This window comes from Gadus chalcogrammus, chromosome 20 (assembly GCF_026213295.1).
Source record: "Gadus chalcogrammus isolate NIFS_2021 chromosome 20, NIFS_Gcha_1.0, whole genome shotgun sequence".
Taxonomy (NCBI): domain Eukaryota; kingdom Metazoa; phylum Chordata; class Actinopteri; order Gadiformes; family Gadidae; genus Gadus; species Gadus chalcogrammus.
Genome location: NC_079431.1, coordinates 15,583,406 through 15,606,704, shown reverse-complemented (window position 1 = coordinate 15,606,704; position 23,299 = coordinate 15,583,406). Strand labels below are relative to the sequence as shown.

The following is a 23,299-nucleotide window of genomic DNA, read 5'->3' as shown; positions in this document are numbered from 1 at the left end:
GCACAGGTCGTTGACACCATTCCGAATGCAAGGGCCCTTTCCACTCGCCGGCTCTAAAGGGGCAAGTGGCGGGTTTTTGAGGACTGGTGCGACTCGAGGCACGCCATTCCATATCAGTGTTCTATGGTGGACCTACTGTGTTTCCTACAGGGATTATTGGAAAAGGGTAAGGCCTTTTCCACGATTAAAGTGTACTTGGCGGCCATCTCAGCTTGTCATGTTGGCTTTGGCGATAAGCCTGCAGGGCCTTATTCAGGGGAGTGTCGGTGCATGACATTTGTGCTGCGGCGAGCTGGGCTACGCCTCACACCTTTGTTAGGTTCTATAGGCTGGATGTCTCAGGGCCTTCTGTTTCTCAAGCCGTGCTGGAGACAATCTCACCAGACTCAAAGTGATGTTTGATGCCTGGCTGAATTTGCATAGCTTCGGGAGACATATGCAATACGGGAGTGGTCTATATCTCCCATCGTGAAACACTGAGCGAAGTTAGAAAATAACTTTGGGTTACTTAACGTAATCCCTGGTTCTTTGATAACAGAGTGAGGTGTTTCACTATGGGAATCGCCTAGGCGTGACCTACTACTGGAAGCTCCAATTGCACCACGTCTGTCCTTGACAGACAGGTCGGACTGTGCCACAGGGTCCCGCCCCCTGCACTTATACAGTCGACCCGCCCTTCTCAAATCATTCTATACCGGTTTCTTTCCGTGTAAATGCAAGGAGGGACGTGTTGGTGAAACACCTCACTCTGTTATCAAAGAACCAGGGATTACGTTAAGTAACCCAAAGTTCCTGTCTTCTGCTCAGAACCCCATGGTCCTAAAGCCTGCCCTTCACTCGCACAAACACGCACACACATAACCTAATGTACTCAGTAAGCATCACATACTTTACAACACGGTAAACACCACCTACTGTGCACGGTAAACTTCTTACTTTACGACACAGTAAACATAACAGACTGAATAGATCAAACGACATACACTGTACAAAGTAAACATCACTTAATGTACACAGTAAACATCACATACTGTTTTACACGATCACATACTGTACACTGTAAACATGTAGCACACCATTAACATTCAAATATAAACTCTGCATTTTACATGTTTTACTCCATATTTCTCTCTTCTCTCTCTTTGGGTCTGTCCATTGCTCTATTTCCCTTTCTTGGTCTACATCTTTTCTATCTCCTGTTCACACTCACTTTCACTCTCTCACTCACTCACTCTCACTCTCTGTCTCTTTCACTCCGTCTCTCTCTCTTGTTCAATCTGTCTCTCGCTCCATCTCTCTCCCTCTCTCTGTCTCTCTCGTTCAATCTCTCTGTCTCTCTCGCTCCATCTCTCTCTCTCTCATGCTCTCTCTCCCCGCAGCTCTCGACCTGGTTCTTCACGTCCTTCAGTGTGTCTGGTCTGAAGGAGAAGGTTCACTATCTGGACAGTCTGCGCCAGCTGCTCACCTGCATGAGACCTGAGGAGATAGACATCCCACCCTTTGTGCTGGACTACGACGCACGGGTGAGCACTGAGGAACACTCACACGCATACATCACACACTTGAGGTGCGTTCAAGTTCAGCGAACATAGACGTTCGCAACGAACGCGTTTACATTAAACAATTAATTTCGAACGATTTTTGAACACCGTTCTAAACAAACTGTGAAAGAAAAAAATGGATACGAAGGCCATGGTATTAGCGGCAGCCTCCATGTTAATGGAAGAGTTTACAGAAAAGGGTTTGCAAGTGGTCGACCTCGTTGAAAGCCTACTGCAGACAACCAGTACGGAAAATTCAAGAATAGAGGGCTACGTCACCGAAGTTGTACCCACTTACTGCGATATAACGTTCAAATCGCATTTTAGGATGCAAAAGACAACAGTTGAAGTAAGGGTGTAGATAGGCTATATGAAACGTTTTATCTATTGCTTTCTGTGTAGGAAAGGAGTAAATGATTTCAATATAGTTTAGTTTAATGCCATGGCAACGAATGTCGGGTCCTCAATCTCTTGCAGTCCTCGATCCATCTCTGTTTGTGGAGAACTACCTCTTCAGACAGTTTGCCTATGTTCGTAAACGTTTGCTTGCTTATGTTCGTTTAACGGAAAATGTTTAAAATCGTTCGCGAACGTTCGCCTATGTTTGCGATTCTGAACGCACCTTTGGTTCCACCAAAATCGAGTGCAAAAAAACGTTAACAAGAGACAGGAGCTGCCAACTGTTTCACTATCGCTGCGTTGACAGTACGCCTGCGTGAGGGACAATAATCCCAAGATTCAGCTTTAAGGGCCGTGATTTCAGTTTGACGATATTCGCTTGCAAATCAAAATATAGCTTATAGATTTATTTTTAGATTAGTCTTGTTCTATATTGTTCTATAAGAGTATAGTATATTATATTATATTATATATTATATTCAATATGTCATACTATTAGGTTGCTGATATTTATATTCAACAAATGTTTTACCAAAGAACAAGGACATTGTGTGTGAAGCTCGGGAAACTATTTGTGAAGCATTGTCGAATATGTACTCTTTGAAACAAGTATATGAGCTATTAAATAATGATGATGATGATAATAATAACGACAACTTGGATTTTGATTGCGCCTTTCAAGATACCCAAGGTCGCTTAACAAAAAAGGGGAGAGGGGAAGGGGAGGTTAGGGGTCAAAGGACTTAGTGAAGAGGAATGTTTTGAGGTGTTTTTTAAACGTGGGCAGGGATGGGGCAGAGCGGATGTGGAGTGATAGGTGGTTCCATATGTCCATAGTGTGGGAGCATTGGCAGAGAATGCCCTGTCTCCATTAAAAAATAGAGTTCATAATCACAGGAGATCAACGGCATAACCAAATCTATTATATATAATTGTGTGTGTTCCGTCTGTCTGAAACAGACCAAATAAATCCAACGTCTCGAATTTGACAGGGCTATTAGAAGCAACTTAATACAATAAGTGTGTGTGTGTTGTTGTGTCCGACAAACATCACCGCACACGCAGAGTAGAGTTCTCCACTGCTATGTTGGTTATTATTCATTGGTGCACACATCATTTATATGGCCAGTGTCTCAAACTAATATGTGTGTTCATGACAAACATCGGCAGCATCCCAAAGTAAAAATTTCAACTGCGTGATTCGTCATCATGTGTTCTTTGAAATAATTGCATAATTCTATAATTGTATAATTAGACAATTAATTTCCATTATTATTATATCCTAACGCAGCACAATAAAAAAGGCATTGTGGGCCTATTCTGTATTCACCTTTGGTGAATACAGTTTGGTAAGGGACATTGTGCCAAACTAGGGAGACCTGATAACATCACTGATATGCGATTGGATACCCGTGGGATGAACATGGTCTGAATATTGTTCAGCGCTCATTGATCAATCTCCCAATGGCGAGCCTCAGCCCCTGAGCCTGGCACGCCGTTCTGCGACCTTGACAATGGCGTGCGTGCGCTATGGAAACGGCGGTAGCCGTAAGCTAGTCGTGCTTTCATGTGCGGCAGCCCTTGCATGGTTTGGTTACGATGCAGGCATGCAGACGCACACACATGGGAACACACGACACGGTCACACACACTTTGCATGTATATGTGTGTATATAGGATACTGCACACAGACAGGCAGACAGACACACGGGTTCTGCAATTGTAATTCATGAAGGATGAGTTGACTACCGCACCAACGACGAGGACACGAGAGCCTTTTGTGCCATCGTATGCATGTCTCAAAGCCTGAAGCCGTTGACCCCATCGCTGGCTCTCAAACACTCGTGGTCCTGACGGAAGTGTCAGCTGGGTATCGATTCGTCTGACCAGACGCGTCACAAGCGCTCATTTTGATGCTGCTTATTCCAAATAAAGTTTGATCACTTGTCTAAATGATTGGGGCCAATGCCTCTCGGTCCCAAAGTTGTGATGACGTTGACTGTAAAAAGCTAAATTCTTTTATCTTCTTAATCTTAATTGGATGTTTCTTTGGCCAGGAACATAAAGTGTGTGCATGTGCTTGCGGCAATCCAAATCACAATTTAAATTCACCTATTTGTCCTTTCCTCCTCGGGTTCTAGTTTCTCTCCTAGTGCCCCTTTTCCACCGGCGGGTGCGCTTCGGACTCCAGCATGCCTCAGCCCAGTAGTGAGGGTGTGGTATAGCCCAGCTCAGTTACAGCTCGCGTTCCTACCGCCGACAGTACCCTTATGGTAGGGCGGGTTTAAGCTGTATGCCGATAGCCGTGACAGCTACGTAAGCATCATGATCTCATAGCAGCACGACATAGTGTAGCCTGCTAATAAATCCAAGAAAAAGAAGAACGCAGGCACACAATGAACAAAGAGCAACAATGTAGGATGTCCAAGAAGGACAGCAAACTTTTTCGGTTAAACTAATCTTTCGCTGTGTCCAGAAATACCTTGCGGGTACTGTGTTTGTTTGTTATTATCCCCCTGTCGCACGGAAGTGATGACTCTGTTGACCAATCAACGGACGGCGTATGTACTTTGAACCTGCCGGCACCCCTTCAGGCGTCTCAGTACCCCAACGGAGGAGTACTGTGAGACGAGTGCGGCCCCGGGCTCAATACAGCTCAGTCCGGATCACGCACACCTTTGGCGGTGGAAACACGAACGGTGCGGCACCCGCAGCCTCCGGTGGAAATGCGCCACTAGAGCCTTTGCTCATCACTGGTGTCGGCATGTATTTAATCAGTTAGCTTACAACTTGCTCAAGATGATTGTTCTGGGACTCTTTGAAGAGTGTGTGTGTGTGTGTGTGTGTGTGTGTGTGTGTGTGTGTGTGTGTGTGTGTGTGTGTGTGTGTGTGTGTGTGTGTGTGTGTGTGTGTGTGTGTGTGTGTGTGTGTGTGTGTGTGTGTGTGTGTGTTGGACTGCAGCAGAGGATATACAGAGATTGTGCATATATTTATGCCTTCTGTTGGACCCATATTGGACCTTAACTAAATGATTCATATGGAGAAATTAAATGTATCCAGAAGTATGTCATAAAGACGCCATCGCAAAGTGCCAGGGGTTTTCAGTGCTGCTGTTTGGTTCTGCAAGCATAATCATAATGATATCTTTGTTTTGGTTTCCCTTTAAATACTTTGGAATACTATAATACATAATGGTACATACATGTTACTGGAAATGTTATATACTGCTAGCCCTCAGGCCTGTGCTGAAGGAACTGGGTTCTATACCAGTAGCCTGGCCCTCGGGCCTGTGCTGAAGGAACTTGGTTCTACATCAGTGTCCTGAACCTCAGGCCCGTGCTGAAGGAACTTGGTTCTACATCAGTGTCCTGAACCTCAGGCCCGTGCTGAAGGAACTGGGTTCTACATCAGTGTCCTGAACCTCAGGCCTGTGCTGAAGGAACTGGGTTCTATACCAGTAGCCTGGCCCTCAGGCCTGTGCTGAAGGAACTGGGTTCCTTCAGTTTTATACCAGTAGCCACATGGTGAGAACCAAGTGGATAAATTCAGAGATCAAGAACTTCCCCTACCAGCGACACTCTGCATCACATTAAAACCGGAAGCTAATCACAATCAAGCGGGTCGGGAATAAATAGAATCATAACAGGAAAGAAAACAAATGGAAGCTCTGCATCTTTCCATTCCAGGCCTTGAGCTTAGATCTGGCCCTACCCTCCCCACCCATCCTCATGGTAAACAAAGGCCAGACGTCAGAGTACTCCTGGATCCCTTTGCTCGGAGTGTTTTCCCCTGGCTGCATGCGTACGCTGAGATAAGATCCCTCCCGCTCTGTGAGACAGCAGCATATGGGTCCCGGAACGACCTCTGACCTTTGTTTAAAAACAGATCGTGGAAAATGTTTCGTAACTACGACTAAATGCCTGTTATATTCATGTCCAGTTGCTTGGAGCTGTGCCCGGCTACCACAGTAACGGAAACCACGATAAGTGGACGTTGGACACCTTCTGCTCGGCTGTCTGGGGGCTTCATCAAATGTCATTTGTTGGTAGCACTACAATAGGGATACATTCATTAAGTAATCCATTAATGAACAGTAGTTGATGCTGTTATAAGCATTAATAAAGCATGATATAGCTTTAGATCAGTGGGTTAGGGTTATGTTTTTGTAATGTAGTTCTAGTTAGTAAAAGTTACTAGTTAAAACGTATCTGTTAATTAACTGTTGGTTAATTCTTATTACTGCATTATCTTATGTACCCTTATTGTATATTGTGTAAGTGTTACGGATCTTTTTTTTTTTTTAAAGCTTCTCCATTATCTTAGATTTAGTAGTTAAGGAGACTCTTTTATCCAAAGTGACTAAAGTCAGTTCCATTTCAGTCAAACACATGAATTCATTTAGAGGAACATGTTGACTTCTGTCCCGTAGCCCATCGTGCCTTCATCATTTCCATGGCAAGCCGATTTGACATAAATTCGCTAGACCTGATATGTGTTGCAGATATCTGCAATTCAGTTTCGACTAGTCAAAACTAACATTTCGGATATCCGCAACTACATTCCTCCTATCCACAATTGTCATTTCAGATATCCACAAAGACATTCCTCCTAGGAGAAATGACGTCATTTTCGCCATTCATGTCTATGGGGTTTGTCATTGCAGATATCTACAATTCAGTTGCAGATATCCACTTTGTGAATTACCGATATCTGCAACTGAATTGTAGATATCTGTAATTCCAGTTTGAGATATCTACACTTTGATTCTGACCAGTCATAATTACAGTTCAAGATATCTTTAATTCACCTCAATTCAAGATATCTACATGTCCCTTTTCAGATATCTTAAATTAAGTTTTGACTAGGCGAAATGACGTTGTAGATATCTCTAACTGGAGTTACGACTAGTCAAAATGACGTTGTAGATATCTATTATCAAGTTATAGATATCTTGAAAGGAATTTTGATTAGAGATATCTAAAATGTTAGATATCTGTAACTTTCATTCTGCCTAGTCAAAATCTAATTACAGATATCTTGAATTTGAGTTTTGACTAGGCAAAATGATGTTTCAGATATCTGTGTTGACAAATTATAGGACCGCCTCACGCTTTAGGCGGGAGCGGAGCAGGTCGTTGTCGTTCAAATCATCATTCACTCGTTCAATTTCCTGGTATTTTCTGATGGTTTTTTTCAATTACAGCCAACGCCATGACTGCTCCTTTCTCATAAAAATAAGGAAATGAACCAACTTCTTCTTTGATTATGGCGGCATGGGGAAATTACGTATTTCTGGATATCTAAAACGTCACGCCCAATAATTCGCACTCAAATGACGTTTGAGATATCTTTAACTTTCATTCTGCCTAGTCAAAACTGAATTACAGATATCTGCAATTGTCATTTAAGATGTGTGACGAGTTGAATGTCTTTTTCCGTGTCGTCATTGCAGATATCTGTAATTCAGTTTCGCCTAGTCAAAACTGAATTACAAATATCTCTATCTGTCGTTTCGACTAGTCACAATTACGTTACTGATATCTTGAATCAAAATTCCAACTATTCTAAATGTAATTACGACTAGTCAGAAAGAAGTTGTTGATATCTGAAATTTTAATTCCGGATAGTCAAACTTAGTTAATAAATGACAATTCGGCTTGCCATACATCTCCTCTTCTGTTGCAGGTGAACGGCCCCTACAATCAATCCCAGTCCCACACGCTGTGAGCCTCAGCCAATCAACACGCCTCAGTCGGGGGTTGGACATCACACAGAGGAGAGCATCTGAAGGTCAATACCAGCCCACAACCCAACCAACCATCACCTTAGCCAATGACAGGACTCCAAGGTCTCAAGACCTTCTTCGGTCATGTTATGAAAACACTACTGGTGGACGAGCTCTCAACCTGCCTGAGCCGAGAGCCATTGGGAGAGGAGAGATGGATGGCCATTTTCTGGTTGGTACCAGACTCTTCAGAAGGTTTATTCCCTCCACCAGTTCCTCCAGTCGGTGAAACACTAAAGACGACAAGATTAACTTGACTCATGAAAACTAAAGTCAAGGAGCTTGGAGCTATAGGTCAACAGCAGGTTTCTCTGTGTTGATTGACAGCTGATTTCCAGCCAATCCACTGCGGCGTTGCAGTAATAATAATATTGGCATTCATTTGCTTAAACCCTTCGGGCTATTGAGGGTTTCAGGAAAATCCCCACCTTATGAATATGATGTGTGACGGAGCGACTGTGAAAGACTACTTGCTCTTGTCTATGTCATTCCTATTTCACTTGTCCCTTTCTTTTGCGTACATTTTAACTTCACTTTCAATGCATTTGTACCAAATATGCTTGTATCGAGGCAATGTAGATGTCCTCAAGCTGTCTAATAGATGGCCTGCTCTGCTGCGGTTGTGGACGTCTAACTTGTCCAACTAGAATTTAATGTTCTGGTTTACATTCCCACCAAACCCAAGCCCACTGGTTCCACTGATTTGCCTGCTGGTTGCCAAAGCATAGCTGGCACTAATATCAGCCAATCAGGCTGGGTACGTGGAAAAACCCAAGTGGTGGCAGCTCTCTTGTAGTCTGATGGTCGTTTTTGGCATTCTTGGCATTAACCGATTGGCCCACAACTTTCCAGTGGCTGATCTGTCCAATCAGTTGAGGTGCAATGTCAACACAAAGCAGGTTTTGCTTTAGCGCACACACAATTATTTACATGAACTTACTAGGACTAAAGGACTAGCATTTTTTTCCACTGTGTGTTCTGACACGCAATGTGTTGGTGGTCAATGTCTCTCCACCTGTGATGGAAAGAGAGAGGGAGTAGAATGTGGATGTTCTCTGTCGCTAACCTGCTCGCCCCACTATATTAGCGTCATCATTTGTGGTGACCAACTTCCACTCCAAACCCACATACACACAAACTAGGTTAAATGTGTACACACGCACACATGGGCGCACGCATACGTGTACATTCCAACGGGGATGCCTAAAGATGGACCGAGAAACGTTAGCTGTCTGTAATGAATCAGCCCCTGCCATGTCGTAATTCACCTTTCAACTAACCCGACCCCCCTCCATCTGTTTCCTGTTCCCACGTTCTATGCTACTTTTAAAATGACGTCTTCCGAGCTGCTTTCGTCAAATCAAACCGCTCTATTCACTTGCCTTTGTAATCATCATTTCAGAACATAAAGTGATGGTTCCCCATTCAGGTGATCGTTGCCTTAATTTCAGTTGGGGGTACCCCGGCTGGTTGCCATCGACTACCCTCCCAGTTAGAGAACGGAATCTTCAACAACAATCTGTCCTGACTTTGTTCGACTGGCGATCACAAGCGTTCAAACCATGGGGACAGGAGTGCGTTATAGAAACACATTTTCATGTTGTCATTGGTAACTCTGTTTTCAGGAAAATACAAGACTGTCTGTTCAATCAGCCTAGTCAATCACTCAACCTAATCAATATGTCATCAGCGCACACTGTACAATTCAATATTGTCATTAGATTAGAATGTATAAACAGCAAGCAAGTGTTGTTTGTTTTGCTGGAGATGCTGAAGGGTTACAACCTTAAGGAACAACTGTCTGTTCACAATACAAAGGCTATCCCGTTAAATTATCGTTTGGTTACACGTTTGATTAAAAAAGTATTTGTTTTCGTTAAATTATGAATTTTAATTCTAAGTCTTTCTGGTGAAAAAGTCCCGCTTCAGGAATGAAAAACATTGTGGAATTTGTCTTTTTGAAATGAAAGTCCTGCAAACAAGAGTATTTGTAACAGGAAGTATGACCTGAAACTTCAGGAAGTATTTACTATGAAAAAAATTCTATGAAGTATGCACTATATAATAAACAAAGTATATTTTATACATGCTACAACACACTTCAAGTCATAATGAACGGTTTGTAGTTGTAATGTTTATATTACTGGAGCCAAGGAAAAATGTTTGTGAACGGCCAGCAATGTCCCTTTTGTAGCAGAAGAGACTGGGCGGACCGGCCAGACCCCCCCATGAAGAAAAAATAAATTGATGAATTTTACAACTGTGTGTTTGAGGTTGCCTAGTGTGTCCATTCAGTCACTATTTCCAACATCAGAGAGTGGGAAGAGATCACCCCCAGTAAGCCAAGTTACCTCAGTGAGTGAGTTGTTTTGGCAGTTGGAGTGTTAGCTACAGTCTTATATATGGGCCTGATTCACCGAGCGGCCACTTTCTGGGTGGGGGGACCTGAATGCCACTCAGCTAGCGTTTAGTACAAAGATGGAACCAAGATGGCCACTAGGTGAGTTGGGCCATACCATGGACATATAATAGAAGGGCCATACGGCTCCAGTCTACTGCAGAGAAGAAATGCCGGGAGCGTGTCTATGTTCCCCTCTTTGTATGAGACTGGGGAACATAGGGAAAAAAAAGGGTCCTATGTTTCCCGAGTGGGGAAAATATATTCAGGGTATGCAACACACAGGGACACTAATCGGTGTGCCTCTGTCCTCTTCCTATATAACAAGATGTGAGGGTAAGAATTTACAGTGTAAACTTGTTAACAAGGGGACGACCCGAATCTTTAATGACAAGGGATGTCAGCCTCTAAGGTTCCAACTCTATCATCATCATCAGATCACAAGAGTTTGCCTTCAGGATGTTTAAAATTCCCCTTCCATGTGGAAAACCATCTGATGACGAACTAATTTGAACCAAGCCTTCTTTTCGAGATGAATCTTAATCTTTCACATTAACTATCAAGCTTGGACTCTTCAGACACTGTGATTTCTCTGGCTTGTTCTGCACTCTCGAATCATGTGGCCTTTCGTCCGACTCAACATTTCACCATCAGGGATAGTTTAACAAACTAAGCATGTTTTGGTCCAGCTAATTAGCATAGAGAAACTTCCAGAACCGAATGATTCAGAACTGAGGCATTGTCCACAAAGCCGCTCACTCGTCAACAGTATTAGTGAAGACGGATGACCTAAGAGTGGAGGGATGCAAAAAAAAACACCAGAACATGAAGCTTCGGGATATAGAGAACACAAAGCATTACTTTGTAAACACGAGCAAACGAGATCGGCAAAGGCCACCCGTCACTCGCTTAACACAGACAAACCGACCTCAGCGCTGCGCCAAGAAGCCGCCCGCGTGTCGGCGCAATCAGAGTTTATTAGTAAGCAACGGCAGGACCAGACCCGCGCCTGTAGACATGTCTCAGCTGCTCCTTTGAAGGGGAAAGTTGTGCAGCTGATGGGACCCTGATGCCTCCGTTAAAACGTCCATGTGGGTTGCTCCTTATTTAACATGTGAGTCATAGCTCTTGTACAGTGAAGCACTGTAGAATCTCATGTCCAGGTTGGACAGCATGTTCCAGGGACACACATAGCAATACAAAATCAACCAGGCCGTAGAATGGCTATTATGTGAGTGAGTGAGGGACAGAGTGAGTATTCGATGGAATATGTGAACAAAGAAGTCCATGCGTGAACACCATGCTTCAGCCTTCCGCACCGAGACAACCAAAGTATTTCCTGTGTTGTAGAAACCCAAGTCGTCCTGGATGCAAAGTAAGCCAGCTGGGCTTCAGTGTTAGTTTCCATTCTCTAAGTTCTGGTGGTGTTGGTGGAGACCCAGGGGACACATAGGCCCCACACGCCCCAATTGGCTAAGTGCTTTAATTAAAGACCAAAGAGGGAGACGGCTCAAGTTCTTCTTCCTTTAACCTCACAGCGACACTAGAAGGGATATCAAACTGCCTAGCCTGCAGTTCATTGGCCGCAGCAGGGCAGGGAAACAGCTGATTGGCTTCTGTTAGAGGCAGGAGAATCAGACAAGTGTCTTGTCTTTCAGATATTTGAAATATGCTTGGGGATTGGGATGGTTGATGGTGTAAGATGACAGTGATTGAGTATGCAATGCGAGGCATGTAGTGTAAGTTTCAGGTATTTTTTCCAAGGTCAAGGATGTAGTATTTGATGGAGAAGTATAGGTACTAGTATTTATTCCCTTATATGTACAGGTAGATGAGACAGAACCATACAGGATTCAAAAGGAACCCAGTGGTGGCTTTCTTTACGAAGTCAAAGAAAGGGTCAAGGGGATGTCAACATCAAAGCCACTGGCATAACCTACTTCAGACCTCCATCATTACTACTGACCATAATATGCTTCTCCGGGTCGTGTGTGTGTGTGTGTGTGTGTGTGTGTGTGTGTGTGTGTGTGTGTGTGTGTGAACAAGTGGAGGGTGGAGAAGGACATGAAGACACACTGTGACTTTTCTCTGTTTCAGCCACAAGTAGATTTGCCTCCTGTACAGCTGGCAGAGAATGTGCACACATACATAAACACACACGTTTTAGATTTGAAACATGTTGCATATGGATACAAGCACATCCAAACAAATATTCCATCCCCTCAACTCTCACCTTGTCCCTCCGGGTGTGTTTGCATGTGTGAGGGTGTCTATCCGTGCAAGATAAAATAGCACTTTATTAATGTCAGAGTGGAAATTTGGGAGTGTGTGTGTATAAGCATGTGTTCAGGTGTTGAGGTGTGCGAGGGGGGGGGGGGGGTCAGTTTGCTCTGTCTGTTCACTTTCTCACACCTGTTTCCATCGTCGGCTCCGAAGTCCAGTTGGGCTTCGTACACGGAGGCCAGACAAGGTTTAGAAGGGCCATTCATATATATGTTAAGTCGCAATGTGTTACATGTCAAATCTCTCCTCACTTAGAATAACCTTCACATATCTGTAGTCAATGCCGCTTGACTGATTTCAATGATGTGATTGATAACATTGTGTACCAAAAATATTCTACAAATACAAGATGCTGGTCAGCCTGTAACCTCTATTTAGTTACAAGAATCATACAACCCTTCCAAAACCCCTCAAATGAACTGCCCAGCCAGCTGAGCTAAGCTGGTTCACATCACACATTTGCCCATCATCTTACAGTAGACTGAACACTAATTTCGTTTTTTTTTTTAATTCTGAAAGTCTCTGAATGTCTCCCTATTCATGGAGTCATCTGTTGATGTTTGAGCTGGGTGGTGTATCTAGCAATAAATCTTTTATAAGTGGACTTTGATTTGGTATACAGGGAATGGTCGTATCCAACTGTAAGAAAACGTATTACCCACAGCTAGGCATACGTTTAACCCCGACACGTCTCAGAACTCCGATCAAGTTCAACTGAAATATATGAACCTGATATTTCACTATTTTTTGTATACTATAGTATTTAATACAACATTTTGTAACTCTTTACAAACATTGCAGTCATGTCTGTTCAAACTGCCAGCTGTTAACCAATCCCTGGACTAGACTTCATGCGATGGTTACTCTAAGCGGACACCTTTCATCATTAGTATACCATTTTATCACAATACGTATCAAAAGATTTCCCATGCAAATTAGAGTTCATAAATTATAAAGTAAGCAAAATAAGAAAACAGACCGCACACAAAGATCACTAGGAACCAAAGCGGCCCTCTAACCTCCTGCCAATTGTAGGACAAACGAACGCACACTTCCCAAGGATAGACACATGAAGACTTTGGAAACCAACCAGATATAAAAACTAGAGCAGCAACCAAGAGAATTACAATACTAGGAATCCACAGCATCACGTGGGATCTGATGTGATGATTTGATCTATTGAGTGTAAAGGACGAAGAGAGCGAGAGAGCATGAGACGGAGCTAAAACGATAAAACATGACCGAGATGTATAAAGATGGTTGGCTAGAGTGGTGGACCTCATTCTGCTAGATTCATCTGTTCTGGACCATTCCAGATGAATGATGCAGTCTGCGATAAGCTCCTTTTGTGTGTGTATGTGATCGCCGAGTGTAGGAAGAAGGAATAATGAACTGAAGAAGAGCAGATGAGGCAGACAGAAGGGAGTACAGAGAAGTCCAGACTCCTGAGGTCAGTGCAATACCAAAAAAATGTTATGATTAAGGTGATTGGTATTGGGTGGGCTTACCACGGGTTTACCCAGTTTCTAGGCCTGTTGTCAATGAACTGCCATCTAAAAAGGTTTGTTGCGTTAATTCAAGATGCTAACGTAGCTATAATTTTAAGCATTTGAACTGTGAATATCTTGAGCAGACGTTACTGAATAACGACTGTTCATGTCAAATATTAGAAAAAAATCTGCCACGCCTGACAAAATACACATGATTGCACAGGAAAACCACAACAGAGAAAAAAATAAATATACACATTTTTAAAAGGGGATGTGGTTCAATACTTTATTCATTGAAGTCTTCAAACACATTTTCTTGATATACATTTCCGAAGGTAAACTAGCGTGAGGTAAAGGTGCTGCGAATAAATGAAATTCCATCATAGTCAAAAGCTGACATACTATCACTTTACTGATCACCATTTCAAAAATATATTTTTATAGTACGACACTTCATATTTTCCCCACATTTTGTAGTTTATATGCACACACACACACACACACACACACACACACACACGCATACATCCACGCTTGCATAACGTAAACAGGGTGCCATGTTATTCCCAAAACTCTCCATGCAGACAAACAGGAGAGCACTAGTAAAGTTATCCATGTTCCTGAAGCGCGGGACCGGCTAACTACAGGAAATAAATACACTTCCCAGTTTGACCACAAGGTGATAAAATACATGTGTATTATCTGTATTTGCGGTCCAACTGTGGGAATCATAATACTGATCATAGGGAAAACACAGCAGAAAAACAAGCTCAGAAGACACACACACACACACACACGGCTAGGGAGTAACAATTCACAGTCTGGGTCTGGATTGATTGTCTAAACATGCCACCTTTTAAACACTCAGACTATCCTCCCTGCCCTTTACTCCAACTAGCATAGGGCTAACCTGATCCTACTCCATCAAGCATTGCTAGTCGATCATAGATCCTAGTTGGTCATAGAACTTTAGCAGTCTGGGGTTGGGCTGCAGTTGTATCCAAAAGTGGGTCACAAGGCTTAAGAAACAAACAATTGGCATTATTTTACCTTTTTCAAGGTAATCTGACTAGGGAATGGCTGAATCCATTGCTGCCACGGTAAAAATATGTCTCGCTAGTAAAAAGCTAAACAAAACGAAAAAAGTCAAGCAGCTCGTTCAGAGGAACCCAAAACAAAGCAGCCATTTTCTCACATAAAAACATGGGGGGGGGAAATTGTGAAGTTATGGGACAGTCGAACCATCAGCCACCTGAAAACCCTGGAAGTTGTAAACCCTTGAATCCACCTAACATGCACCATCACACCGAGCTTTCCGTGCTCCATCCATCCAATATTACCTTATGCTTCCTTCCACGCTTGCTGGGTGGGGGGGCCGTAGCTTAACCAGAGGTGGCTGCACAGCCATTTGCTGAGGGACACAAGCTCATTGGGCTGCTTGGAGTCTTCTAGAACTCGACTTTTACAAATTCATGACAATGACCTCCACAAAGCAGCCCTAGAGACAGGGCCTCACACAAGACACTTTGACCCCATTAGTATTGTGGAGGAAAGATTGTACAGTGGATACAATATTGCATGGCAACTTTAACAGATAATACAAAACAATATGAAGGGCTACAGGAATGACTAGAGGAACCATCTTAACGGCACAGTAAGGGTCTCAAATGGGGAGAATGTTTACAATAATGGCAAACTTAACCAATGAAATGCCAAGCCTGTACATGCGCCCCTATCCCCGTAATCCGAGTGCGGCACTGGTCGTATGGTTGGGAAGTGGGGAGGAGGCCCCTAGACAGCTGACAGCGTTAAGACTTCCTTGCGCAACCTTCAAAACAAAGATACAGAAACTCTTAAAAAAGGCACCAAGAGGTTTGGTTGCTGGTGGTGCTAGAGGCGTGTGGCCTGTGCTTAACACCAAACAGGAAGACAAGATAGTTGTAGAGGCCCACTCTGTCCCATCAGAGCTCTGCTACATTAGAGGCCTAGCCTTTTTCTCCTACCCCAAAACCCCATTCAGTTAGCCAGACAAAACCTCTCAAGCAGGCCAATCACGCGTACATATGCTGCTACGCACAAAATAGGAGCCAATGCAGGTTTGTAAACGCCACTAAGGTGGTAGGGGTACAACTTTCCCCTTGAAGTGACTTCCGAGAGGGGAGGGGCTCGTTGGGAGTAAAGCTGGTAGCTTAATGGAGACTGGGGGGGAGGCAGGGGGCAGTTCTACGTCAGCGGATGACAAGAACCTTTGGCTTCACATAACAGCTATGCCTCGACCCCTGCCGGTAGTGCCAAAAGGGGAAAGGAATTCCTGGCTGGTGAACCAGCCCGTCCTTGGCCTATCCCCTATGACCCGAAAAGGGGCTAAAAAAAAAAATGCTTGCCCCATCGTCCCCAAACGGTGAATCAGCCGCCCTGTGTGACGAGAGGGTGGCACCATGCCAACGCAACCCAGAAAGTAGATAATTATAGACTACCGTCAGGGACTCCCTCTGTGCGGCCTCTGACTGCCATGTGCTGCTCCTTATAAGGGAAGGCACTGGCTGCCACGCCGTCCTCCACTACTACCAGGAACCCTGCTTCCCAGAGGCATGCTCCGTCTCCTGAGGAGAGAGAGGATCCGGAAGGAGGGGGGTGTACAACGACAAGGAAAGGCTTAAGTGGAGGAGAAAATCCCCAATAGACAAACGTAAAGACATTTCCTTCACACACACACACGCACTCACTCCCATGTCCTCACAGCCCTGGGGGGAGGGACGCCATCTTGGAAGTGCGTTCCGTAATTCCACGTCAAAATTAAAAATAAACCGCGGTCTCGGTCCGTCACCCCTCTCAATCATAAAGCCTCTACATGACTCTAAAGACCGCCTAAACCCACATGATACAGCATGCCGCTCAACTTTACAACACGCACATATTTTCTTAAGTATGTCCTTTTTACACCAGTGCTCTGCGTTTCTTTTTTTGTTTTTACCCCAAGTATACATTTTATATTAGATTGAGCTTTTTTTGCTTCATTTAGTTACATGACTTCAAAATAAATTATAATCATTAAGGCCTTATTCTCATCCTCCTTCCTTTTTAAAGATGGACCATAGTCAACTGAAACGTGCAAACCCAGAGGAGCTATAAGGCACAAGAGGAAGCCGTCATATCAATAAAGATTTGAAAAAGAAAACCAAAAACAGAATTATCCAAATAACACTTAAATACAAAATAGATCACTTTGGATTGGATGGCATTGCGACACGCAAGGATTGAGTTCTTGACACTTGGCAAGTTCCCAGTCCTCTATGCCTTCACAGGAAAAGAAAGCTTTTTTTTTTATGGCCCAGATATTGTCTTTATTTTTTTTTCAACTTTTTCTCTGCAACAATTCTGTTCTCTTCAACGCCAGCGGCGGCCACTATCCCGGCATACGGCCATATTTTTTTTGCTCATCTCATGAATACTTTTTGTCTGTTTTTTGTGTGCATGTTTGTCAGTTGCACGGCAACCACGTGGGAATGTTCTGGTTGGCCACATAGTAGTTGCTGAAGTTGTGGTCGCGCACGTAGGGCGCCGGCTGGTAGTAGCAGGTGACACTGGAGGCGTCGGGGATGGCGTTCTGCTCCGCCAGCACGTGGAAGGCCAGCAGCGAGATGAGGTTGAGGGTCTGGCGCCGCTCGTGGCCCATGAGGCACACGGTGCTCTCGTCCACCACGCGCCGCAGGATCATCAGGTAGTCGTACTTGCAGCGCTCCTCGCCCACAAAGTGACTGTGCAGGTAGGCCTCCACCTTGCGCTGCTGCTCGCCCACGTCGGGGAAGTCGATGAAGAAGCGGGAGCACATGTAGCGCTCCAGCGCCTTGAACTCGTCGGCGTCCGTGGGCTGGAAGTCGCGCACCAGCAGGTTGCAGTACTTGAGCAGCCCGCCACCGCGGATCTCCTCGGGCCGCTGCGTGGCGATCAGCTTGCCCCGCAGGTGGCCCATTGCCGCGCCAAAGTCGCCGTACACGCTCTCGCCCACCACGGACGGGTGGAAGGTGGCCGACATGGGCGCCCGCGACAGCTCGTAGTAGGCCAGCACAGAGTCCAGCACGATCTGGAACGAGTCCACGCTGAACTCAAACTGCCGGCGGAGCGTGTCCACGAACTTGAGCTCCACGTTGCGGCCGTTGTTGTTGCACAGCGAGATGAGGCTCCAGCGGTCCTGCTCCGTGTTCACCTTCACCAGCTTTTGCACGTAGGCCTCCTTCAGGGTCACCGCCGTGATGCGCTCCTTGTTCACGCCGTCCGGCAGAAAGTCCAGCAGGGTGCCCAGCACCACGTCGCGCACCAGCTGGAACTCAGACTCGCAGGGCAGGTCCACGCGGAAGATGACGTCCAGGTCCTTGTAGCTCCAGCCCACGTCCTGCACCAGCACGTGGCTGGCCGTCGAGCCGTTGAGGCGCACGTCCTTGACGCGCACGCCGCTGCGCTCCAGGCGCGAGCGCACGCGTGCCACAATGTCCTTCAGGCGCACCTCCAGCGTGGGGAAGTTGCCACGGCCGTGCACGGGCACTGCCTCCGACAGCACCTCGTCCAGGCGGCTCACCTGCTCCCAGGACAGCAGGTTGGTCGCCACTGTAGCCATCTTCCAATCAGAGTGCAGATAAACTGGCAGGACAGAAGAAAAAAAAAAGAACGCAAGCGATTTAACAACTTCATGCATATAGAATACAACCCTTATTGATTTGATTTAAAGAATACAAACGTACTTGCTTTGAAGGAGTATTGACATGTACAAAGGTGACAAGACCCTACCAGTTAAGAGTTCTGATAAACAGGGAGGAAGGGATAATAATTGTTTTCGAAAATATTAAGATTCAACTTATTGATTTAAAGAATGCACTTAATATATACACACACACACAATACAAAATAAAAGTATACCATAGGACGTGTTGTAGTAGCCAAATTCTGAGAAAGGGAAACCGCAATATATCATAAAGAGGGAACGACCTTTGACCTTTAAGGGCTCACCGGTGTGTAACGGGGCGCGCGCATCACACACACCTGGCTGCGCAACAGAGTAGGGGGGAGGGGCGGGGGGCGAAGGGGCGCCTGGCTTCCAGAAGAGCGTACCACGCCGCGAGCCTTCCGTTCCAGAACCGCGACGGGCACACACACGTTTTAAATAAACACGACAACCGACTATTGTTTATTAAATAATTGTCAATCAAAACGACGGGTATTCAAAGAATGCCAACCGTATCGGCCTTCATTTATTGATGACCGCTGTCAGCCTCATTTCCCCGTTTGTGATTAATGACACATTTATATCAAAACCCAGTTAGTGGACACCAAACGCCCGAGTGTAAATGTTAAGTTGCGTTACATAATGTTGAAAGATAATGTATATAAAAAAAAAAGGCATGTCATCTAAACACCATACCAACGTTAGCAGTGGTACAAGTCAAATAGCACCACATCATGGATATCATGTTATAAAGAACCGTCCGGCTTGACCACTGCGCTCAGCTGGTTACATTGTAAATCAATGAAGTCATTCATACAATCGCGAAAGCAAAGGGTAGCCTACTAGGTAGATCTATCGATCAAAACTCAAAAACACTTTGAGCCATAAAACGCCAACATTTAAAAGTTAAACCGGGGAATGATATCGGTATCACGTGTCAAGAAAGGCGAAATCAGCAGAAATGTCATGACACGTGAAAGGTTTAAACGCCCAAAGCAGGTCATTTCTCCATGTGATGAATAAAAAGGTACATACGGTTCAAAAGTCTTCCACGGATAGAGGTCGAATTACAAAAGACTGAGGAAAGTTTGCATTCGTGCCGATACTTCCATATAATCCAGTAAGACAGACAACCGCAGCAGACTGCAATGTAGAAATTCGTCCTCAGCAGCTGACTGAGAGCAGGTATTTATAAGCCGAACCACAGCCTCGCCGGAAGACACAGCCAGCCCACAATACAGTCCCTCTTGGTTATTTAATGTGCATTTAAATAGTTGCAGAGTATTAATTATTTAGATTTATAGGAGGATATTTCTAAATTACCTTCAGGTCCAATTTAAATCGACGATGGGGGCTTTTTGAATCAATTCGTTCTTAAGTTTGGTTGTATCAATGCGCCGATTGAAGACCTGTGATTGGTCGATGAAGGTTTTTGTGTTGCCAGGTTACCAGGGTCGCTTCCTGTTCTCGTTTGAAACGTCAGTGCAGTCACCACGACGTGAGTGGATGAATTTACTATACTAATAATTCTGATTCAGGTTAGGCCCCTACTAATTAATTTATACTTTCTCTTAAAATTGCTCTTTTCAACATAATGCATGATACAATACGTATTTGTTGAACATAGACAATAGACATCCCACGTCAAATACAGTAAAGGAAGTACAAATAGGTCTATAGAAAATTTAAATTTAAATAAAGTATATATGCATTAAAATAAAACTACCATAATTATACTTATTATGAATTATAGTATTTTATTCACTGGTTTGACCCTATTCCCATTTGAATAATGACGTAACACAAAGCACTAAATAGGTAGAAAACTTCATTAGTTACAGTTGCAAATAGACAAAATAGTGTCTTGGAATTGTTTTTATTATGGCGACAAACACACACACACACACACACACACACACACACACACACACACACACACACACACACACACACACACACACACACACACACACACACACACACAGATATCCACAAACACACACGCAAACAAACAGAAACACACACATAGAACATGACAGAACAGAAAACAAAATGGTCTCCTTTTGAATTCCACAGAAGATGGTATGTTTTGGTCCCTTCCCTTGAAAGCTTACAAGCAAACCGGTGTTTCCAAATGTCATAATCATATTAGTCTGTCAATATAGGTAAAACACATTGAAATCTCAGGAATTCCCCCCCCCCACACACACACACACACACACACACACACACACACACACACACAAACACACACACATACAAGTGTTGTTGTTTTGATGTTCTCTTTACGTCACAGAGAGAGAAAGAGAGGGAATGAAAGTGAGAGAGATAGGAGAGAGGATGAGAGAGAGAGAGAATAGAGAGCGAGATAGAGAGAAAGAGAGTGAGCTAGTGGGGAGTCCTCCAGGGTGTAGAATCAGAGAAGGGCTGTTATGTTTCTCATTTCTACTATTGTCTCTTGTTCTCATTCTGTTGAACTCAAGTAAACAAAGAGCATGAGCTTTGTAGCTTAGCAAATAGCTTCTTCACGCTCACACAGATGCTCTGGGTGTTCTGGTTTGTGGTTTGTGGTGGTTATGTGTGTGTGTGTGTGTGTGTGTGTGTGTGTGTGTGTGTGTGTGTGTGTGTGTGTGTGTGTGTGTGTGTGTGTGTGTGTGTGTGTGTGTGTGTGTGTGTTTGTGATACAAATGTCATGCACTGATAGTAAAGTCATAGGGTAAAATCCCACAGGATGTTGATTTGCATAAACTCTACCACAGATGTCTTCCCCTGTGTGTGTGTGTGTGTGTGTGTGTGTGTGTGTGTGTGTGTGTGTGTGTGTGTGTGTGTGTGTGTGTGTGTGTGTGTGTGTGTGTGTGTGTGTGTGTGTGTGTGTGTGTGTGTGTATGTGTCTTTGGTGAGTCAGCAGCAATGAATAGTTGAACTCTTGATGAATGACCTAACTGGATTTCCCCTGCTTATCTAGTCTATCGCTATTCTTTACAATTACTTTTCAATATTACAATCAAATAAAGTAACACAGCATTATCCATCTAAAAAAGCGAAGGCACTGTCTTGTTGTTGATATTCTATGGTGTGGTGGGTTGACTAAAAAGATGGTTTTGGTGGATACCTGTTATTCCCGTAAGGACCCTTCAGAAACATCCTGCCCATTTCCGTCCATGGTAGGTATTACCATTTGAAAGGTCAACTGAGAAATAATTAGGATTGGTCCCAGTGAGCGACTTTTCTTTTGAGTTATGTGTGGGGGTAGGTAACACATCTTAAATTGTATGTTTGTACGTCCTGGCAATTAAAAATAGTACTTCAACGTGTAGCAATTAGCTATCTTTGCTGTATACAGGGACGGGTTAACCTAGCAAAGTGCTTAGCACTTGTTCTATGAACATCCTTACTGTACCAACTGCAATATATTGTTTGTCTTTTTTATGACAAATGTACGCATTTAGGTCACATTAGATAAGGATTCTGCTAAATGCCCAAAATGTATATGTCAATTAACAGTATTTTGCATCATAATTAATTTAACATTAAATATTTACATATATTTGTTTGATCTTAATTTGAGATTTTTAAGAGATTTTAAGAGATAATTATTTATGAGTGCTATTCCTCACTGGAATGCTGCTTTACGGAGGAAGAAACCGATAAGGCCATCCAGGGCCTGGGGGCTATAGCAACAGACATAACAACATATTCCTGCCTCGCTGTTCCATGTTGTCACGTCCCAATTCGTACCTCCTGCTAGGCACAATGGCTATCACCTTATTGCAGCTTTACAGAGCAAGAAACATGCGAAGAATAGTGGAAACTTTTCCTTAACCTAATTCAAAGTGTTTATACAAGATATAGTATTGATGCTAATGGTTACTTTCATCAAAATATCAACACATTTGTTTGTTTATTTCTTAAAGCAGCTGTTATGCACCTTTGTGTAACCTTCTACAGAGATTCATCTTCCATCTGAGTTCTAAGAACTTGCTCATAGCTTTTTGAACACACACTTCCTGTCTGTTAGCGTCCTCACTTCCTTTTTAGTATTCACTTTTGAGTGGTGTACAAGAAGTTTTTACATAGAGTGGTCAAAAATACTGCTTGTAGCCAGCCTAACCTAGAGCCATTTACACTTCTGTGCGTTTGGTTATCTTGGGGACAGAAACGCCCCTGGTGTATACATATGTATAGATGCGTGTGCAAGTGTACCTGTGTGTGTGTGTGTGTGTGTGTGTGTGTGTGTGTGTGTGTGTGTGTGTGTGTGTGTGTGTGTGTGTGTGTGTGTGTGTGTGTGTGTGTGTGTGTGTGTGTGTGTGTGTTACTGGTTGTCCATCCATCTGTAGCATCAACACTGGATCCCCCCCCCCGCCCAGCTTGGCACCGGGCCCAGGGAAACATGTGGCTGGTCACACACACACACACACACACACACACACACACACACACACACACACACACACACACACACACACACACATACACACAAACACACGCTCACACACGCCACTCACATTGACATTTGACTGATCCAACGTTGGTGTAACTAACCGGCGTCTGTGCGGGGTTTGATTTTTGTTGGAACTCTGTCGAGTTGCCACTGACACAAAAAGACACACACACACACACACAACCCAAACCTCTTCATACATATGAGAGGGCTACTTGATATAAATGTTTCTCAGTAGTATA

At 44.0% G+C, this 23,299-nt stretch overlaps 2 protein-coding genes across 4 annotated transcripts in view; one reads left to right on the top strand and one right to left on the bottom strand.

Annotated features, from left to right (window-relative positions):
* The window catches only part of gdap2 (ganglioside induced differentiation associated protein 2), a 28,136-nt gene extending 17,351 nt beyond the window's left edge, over nt 1-10,785 (top strand). For all 3 annotated transcript variants that reach the window (XM_056579265.1, XM_056579266.1, XM_056579264.1), the window contains exons 13-14: nt 1,380-1,523; nt 7,626-10,785. In XM_056579265.1, coding sequence (XP_056435240.1) covers nt 1,380-1,523; nt 7,626-7,667 — 186 coding nt within the window. In that variant the 3' untranslated portion in view covers nt 7,668-10,785. The remainder of the gene's footprint in view (nt 1-1,379; nt 1,524-7,625) is intronic.
* A 6,427-nt stretch (nt 10,786-17,212) lies between these two features.
* Nucleotides 17,213-19,786, bottom strand: tent5c (terminal nucleotidyltransferase 5C). Its single transcript, XM_056580232.1, has 2 exons — nt 19,652-19,786; nt 17,213-18,534 (listed from the first exon to the last, which is right to left on the bottom strand). Exon 2 carries the CDS (start codon nt 18,509-18,511, stop codon nt 17,378-17,380), a length of 1,134 nt encoding a protein of 377 aa, XP_056436207.1. The 5' UTR covers nt 18,512-18,534; nt 19,652-19,786; the 3' UTR covers nt 17,213-17,377.
* Nucleotides 19,787-23,299: the final 3,513 nt, after the last annotated feature.